This window comes from Phaethon lepturus, unplaced genomic scaffold (assembly GCF_000687285.1).
Source record: "Phaethon lepturus isolate BGI_N335 unplaced genomic scaffold, ASM68728v1 scaffold27083, whole genome shotgun sequence".
Classification (NCBI taxonomy): domain Eukaryota; kingdom Metazoa; phylum Chordata; class Aves; order Phaethontiformes; family Phaethontidae; genus Phaethon; species Phaethon lepturus.
In genome coordinates, this window is record NW_010528789.1 from 2748 (window position 1) to 8401 (window position 5654).

Here is a 5654-nt window from a genome sequence, read left to right on the forward strand (position 1 = left end):
AACTTAGTATCTGGGGAAGAGAAAATGAGGTTTTGGTGAGCTGCTGGGGAAAAGACGCGAAGCTCCCCCGGCAGCGACACGGTGTGTTTCGGGAGGAGTAAACACCAAGAAAAGAAATTATTCAGAAAGGGAGCCCGTCCTCACCTCCTCCCCCACAAATACCACATTACATTCAGCCGCCTAAACGAACGCTGTCGAGTGCGGGAAGGGGAAAATTCAACAGTGCCCAACTCGTTCCGGGACCGAGTCCCACCGGTTTGCGGCAGCATCATCTCAGAAACCAGGGAGGATGCACTGAAGGTGCAAGAGCAAATGCCTTGAACACCAAAGCCTGGCTCAAACTGGCGGAATTTATCAGGAAGACTCCCGTTAGGTGGGGAACCAAAAGCAGGTAATTCGTACCGCAAATGAAGCTACTGTAAGGAGAGGGAGGTGCTCGCTTCAGCAAAGAAGCTGTTGAGCTGCACGGGGATGAAGTCTAACTGCCTGGTGTACCTGGAAAAAGAGGCTACGTGCACCTGGAGATCTCCTCTCGCCTCCCATCCCACGCACCTACTCGTCAAAATAGGGAACTTCGGAAAACTTGACTCTCTGCCTTTCATATCTGGAGGCTTCAGTTCCCGCAGGACAGCAAGCCAAAGCTGTCTGAGTACATGGCTCTCCCTTGACGCAGGGAATTTGCCACGACCCTCTACTTATCCCAACTTCCCTGCGCGTGGGACAAAACCAAGGTTGGGGCTACAGCCAGACACCAAAACCGGGAAAAGAAAATTGAGCCAGAGGAAATTCCTCTACGGGAGGGCACGGCCGTGTGGCAGCACCTTAATCATTTTGCACGCAACATAAGGCAGGAAAAAAACCTCATAATCTGGCAGAACCCACTAAGCCCCAAAACTGAAGCGTTTTGGTGCAGCATTGCTCTCGCGTGAGCGCTGAAGACCTGTGCCACAGGAAAATGCCTTTCCCTGCCAGAAAAGGATCAGGGCTTCAACCCCCGCAAAACCGTTTCATTTTCACGGTAAAAAATGCATTGCAGTGTTGGCTACAGACGTAAGCTCGGAAAGGGAAGTGATCCAGTGGCTTATACTGAAAATTATTGTTATTTTGGGGGGATCAGCAGAGCCCGCGCGGGGGGAGGAAAGCCATGGAGCCAAGCCCGTCCGAGCAGCCCCCAGCTTGAGGGGCAAACGCTGCTCTGCGCCATCTCATCCTTCCTCAAACTTTAAAAATAAAGCTGTCATCCGAGTTGGCCGGATGGCATCGCTCCGCCATTCGCCACGTCTGGGTGACAGCTGCCGCCAGATACAAAGGGCTCGCGTCCTGCCAAGCGTGCCGCGTCACAGCGCCAGCCGCGCCCTCCCCTTCCTGGCCGGACCGCGTTCTGCGCGGCAACGGGAATTATCGGAGAGCCCATGGTATCTTCTCAAGGGATTTAAACCCTGTGCCCTCTGCCCCCCTCCCCAGGCGTGCCCCACGCTCGTGGGGCGTGGGGGTTGAGGAGCAGCACCTGTAGTAGTTTGGTTTGAAAGGTCCGTTCTTATTCAGTCCCAGGTATTTTGCTTGTTCGTCCGTTAGTTCTGTCAGGTGGGCGTCAAACGTTGGGAGGTGAAGGCTTGCCACGTACTCGTCTGAAACGATTTCAAGCCTCATTAGTATGGCAAAGGGAAGGCAACGGGACCCTAAAGCCCCAGCTGGGAAAAAAGCACTGCTCCTCACACCTCTGCTGCTAAACTGCAGGACTGCTTTTCACCCTGAACGGAGAAAACCGAGGCTCTTATCTATTTTGAGTTAGAGGGGGAAACCTTTCCCTGAACAGGTCCCGTCTAGCAGGACTCCTGGGTGCGCTGCTGTGTTATGCCGTACTCTTGGGCAAGCTTGGATGCTCCACTGACACAGGAGCCACTGGGCATTTCTGGTAGGTCACACCAAAGATCCAAGCTAGGGACAAGCTGCACCTGGTCTCAAAAAAATACAATTAACACCAAAAAAAGACCAATTCTGCAGCAAAAGCGTGGTCGGTTTAGCTTGTGTCCTCAAGAGGGGGTTCTGCTGGCAGAGCTGTTGTCAGGGACTACATGTCTTCGCAGCCAACGAAGGCGGCTCTGCTGGCAGAAGTCCTCTATGAACATCTCCTGCACCAGCGTGGACGGACTCCTGCGCTCGGCCAAGCGCGTCCCCATGTTTTCCCCAGGTGGGACGGGGAAACAACGCATCCAATTTAGCAAAGAGCCCAGCCAGCGGGAAGAACTTGCTGGAAGACCCTGAGCTTGGCAGGGAGGCAAACAAGAGAGCCCAGGAGGCTGCGATGCCGGGCCGACCTCAGCCCAGCCTAGCAAAACCTCCCATCTGTTCAAGCTCAGAAACAAAAAAGAGAAGACAAGCAGCACATCTTTACCCATTTTCTTAGGCAGCAAGTACACGTCTTGTTTGTAGCGGCCTTCGGGAGCGTTGTAGAGCTCTATCAAAGCCAAAGCCTGGGTGGAGAAGACACTTAGGTAAGTGCTGCCTGCTATGGAGTGAGACGCCGCGTTTGGCTCAGCTCAAACCCTACTTGCCTGTGTGGTGGCAGTGATGGACAAGACGAAGGTGGGGACGGTGGAGCAGCTCAGGTTCAGCAAGCGGCCCTGGGAAGCAAAAACGGGTTGTTATCTCAACACGGCACCAAAACCAGTTTAGAACCCTACAGAAGGTACAAGAATCACCCATGAAATGCGTCCCTTCTGGGATGAAACTTTTATCACATGCACTTGAATCCCGAGATACTGGTTGTCCTTATAACTCAGTAGAACGTTTTAGAAGTGAAAATCTGGTAAAATATCCTGTGGGAGACACCCCGGGGTGGGATAAAGAAAAACACAGGAGCTTTTCTGCTTTCCAGTGACCCATCAGCTAAAACAGGGTTACACCAAGCCTTTTATCCAGAGGGACCGTTGAGCTGCTGAGGCCCAAGGAGGTGATTTCTGGACACGCTTCGGCTCCACCGCTCATCCAGCCCTTGTTTTCCTCCTCTGCAAGCAGAGAACAGGTTGCAATTCCTGCTCCTTTGCCTGCAACTCACCTCTGCCAGAAGGACTATTCTTTTTCCGTCTGGCCAGATGACATGGTCCACCTGGGACCTCACCCTCTCCCAGGTCAGCTCGGGTGTACGCAGGCTTGCCTGAAACACGGTGTGAAAATAGTTAAAGCACTGGCGAAAGATCAAAACCCAGAAAGCTACATCATAGGAAGGAAAAGAGGAAGCAACTCGCTGACATTGTCCTGGGCTTATAGTTTCCTCTGGGTCTGGTCGCAGTCCCAGACGAATGAAACCTTTATGAATCATAACCTGGAACTATTTTTATGATTACAATACATCAAAGCTCCAGCAACAACTATTGTTCAAGCTGTTCTGGCTGAAGGGGATTTATGGTCACCAACTGCATGGCTGCGGTCACTTCTTCCCAGCCAGGTGGGCTGGGCAGCACAGAAAACGGCTTTAACCCCTCGGGTTTGGCCGAGCAATTCTCCACTGACCTTCAGACAAGATTCTCCTGTTTTTCTACTTCTCTCTAAGCACAGACCAGCCAATCTCAGTAGAGCGTGGTGGGGTTGAGCGTGCACCAAGCTGAACCCTTAGCTGGGTCTTAGTGGTATAATAACAGGAAAGCAGAGGGACTGGGCTGGAGAGGGCGATTCACCGACTCTCCAGGGGAAGGAATGAGGCTGGAGGATACCGGACACTGCGCTGGAAGCTGGAGCAGTTTGTCTGGCTTGCTGGCATCCTTCGGGATCGCAGGAATGACAACGACATGTCTGCCAGCGACTGCTGAGACACGGGGAGCGGTGGATTGTTTTACCTCCTCCCAGGTGCTTGCTCAAGCGGCACCGGTCAGACACCGCTGCCGAAGGGTCCTGCAAGCACCGGCACCCCACCCCGTGCCGTCCCCGCTCCCGGCGCACGTCCCTGCACTCACCACGTCGATCTCGGTGTTGGAGTGCCCCATGTTGCAGACGATGCAGCTGTTCTTCATCCGGTCCAGGTGTTCCCTGGTCACCACGTTCTTGTTGCCTGCCAGACAGCGATATCCACAGTAAATACCCATCTTCATCTCTCCCCATCTTTTTGCCCTTTCCTTTGGAAAAAGATGGACCTAATTATAGGGTGCGCACCCCTGACAACCCGTCCTCCTGCCTCGGGGGGACCGCGTACCTGTGCAGGTGATGACGATGTCAACTTGTCTGATGACTTCATTGAGTTTCACAAGCCGGAATCCATCCATGCTAAGAGGCGAGTGGGGGAAAAAGTAGTCTGAGAAGCAGCAAAACCAAGCCAAAAATAGGAATCCCCCACCCCATCAACTGATTCTCAGACACTCATTTTAACTTTCTAATGCCAGAGACCGGAAAACAGCAAGGCAGCATGCGAAGGACCATGTACCCCACCATCGGGAGGGTTTCTGGAGTCAACCTGGAGGATTTGGGACTGTTGTGGGGGGAAGTGAAAAGAGATTTGGGGGGTTTCACGTTTTCTGTCAAGGCCTCCACATCTGCAAATCTCCATTTTCAACCAAGATGGCTTTTTTAAAGCTGCCACTCCTGCAAAGTACATCCAGAAGATGCAGATACACCCTCCTGCTGCAGAATTCTTTCAGATAGGGACTTAGGTCATCTTAAAAACAACCCAAACCACCCAAAACCCACAGCTGCCTGCCATTAACCTTGCAACCCACATTTAGGCACCTACAGGATCTCTAGAAGTGCTGAGCGCTCAGCAAGCCTTTCCTGACTACACCAAGCAAGGTGCACCCAGCACACCAGGTAACAAGGGCAGGATTTTTTTAGGATTTGTTGACAGTCCTCCCGAGAACGAACCTCTGTGACTCTCACAAGCTGCAAAATCGTAGCTACTATAAAAAAAAAAGGTAATTTGTTTCTGCTGTATGTCCCATTTACTGGTGGGGGGGTTTTTTCCCCCCACTGCAAACCCCTTGCAAGAGGGGCTGCACAGCGTTGCCTCGTGCAGGGTCAGGAACCAGCGACACCACTAAGGGTGTGGGTGCTGGATGTGCCACTTGTGAAGGTCACCAAGCACACCGAAAGTTGATCAGCTCTGCTAATTAAGCAGGGCTCGTTGGTTTTCTCTCCGCGGTGGCCCTTTGAAAGCTTGCTGTTAGGAGGAGGCTGCGGGTTTGATAAGGGTCCGGGTGGTTTTGGGACTCTGCCTTCATAGCCACGTCCCATCTCGCACTTTGGGACGCAGAAGCAGCGTCTCTGCACCAAAACCACCTTTACCTGGAGGAAAGGAGGTCGGGTGTAACTGCAGCGTGCCCGGGCGAGGGGAGAGCCATGGGCTTTCAGCCCTGCCTCCGGGTCCCGCCCCCGGGGCCCCGCCGGTAGCAAGGAGAGGTTTGTGAAGCAAAGGTGGCCACAGAAACCAAAATATTCCTTGGGTGAGGTGTGTGCACAGCACGGTAAAGCCCGAGTTTGCTCTCCGAAGGTCACAGTTCACTCCTAACATCCCTCCTTCAAAACCCCTACATTCAATCTTTTTAAAGCCACATCATTAAACTCTTGGCCACTGTGGTTGCGACCACGCAAGCTGGTGCGTGGGGCACAGATAAAGTGGGTGATGCTTTGGTGCAGGAACCCTTTCCCGGCTGCAGGAGGGAGCTGTG

The 5654-nt window shown here is 53.1% G+C and overlaps 1 protein-coding gene across 1 annotated transcript; it reads right to left on the reverse strand.

Annotated features, from left to right (window-relative positions):
- Positions 1 to 1215: 1215 nt before the first annotated feature.
- LOC104618223 (putative adenosylhomocysteinase 3) lies at positions 1216 to 4259 on the reverse strand. Its single transcript, XM_010283766.1, has 7 exons — positions 4190 to 4259; positions 3954 to 4048; positions 3059 to 3157; positions 2556 to 2624; positions 2396 to 2474; positions 1508 to 1628; positions 1216 to 1381 (listed from the first exon to the last, which is right to left on the reverse strand). Exons 1-7 carry the CDS (start codon positions 4257 to 4259, stop codon positions 1216 to 1218), a joined length of 699 nt encoding a protein of 232 aa, XP_010282068.1.
- Between the last annotated feature and the right edge of the window lie 1395 nt (positions 4260 to 5654).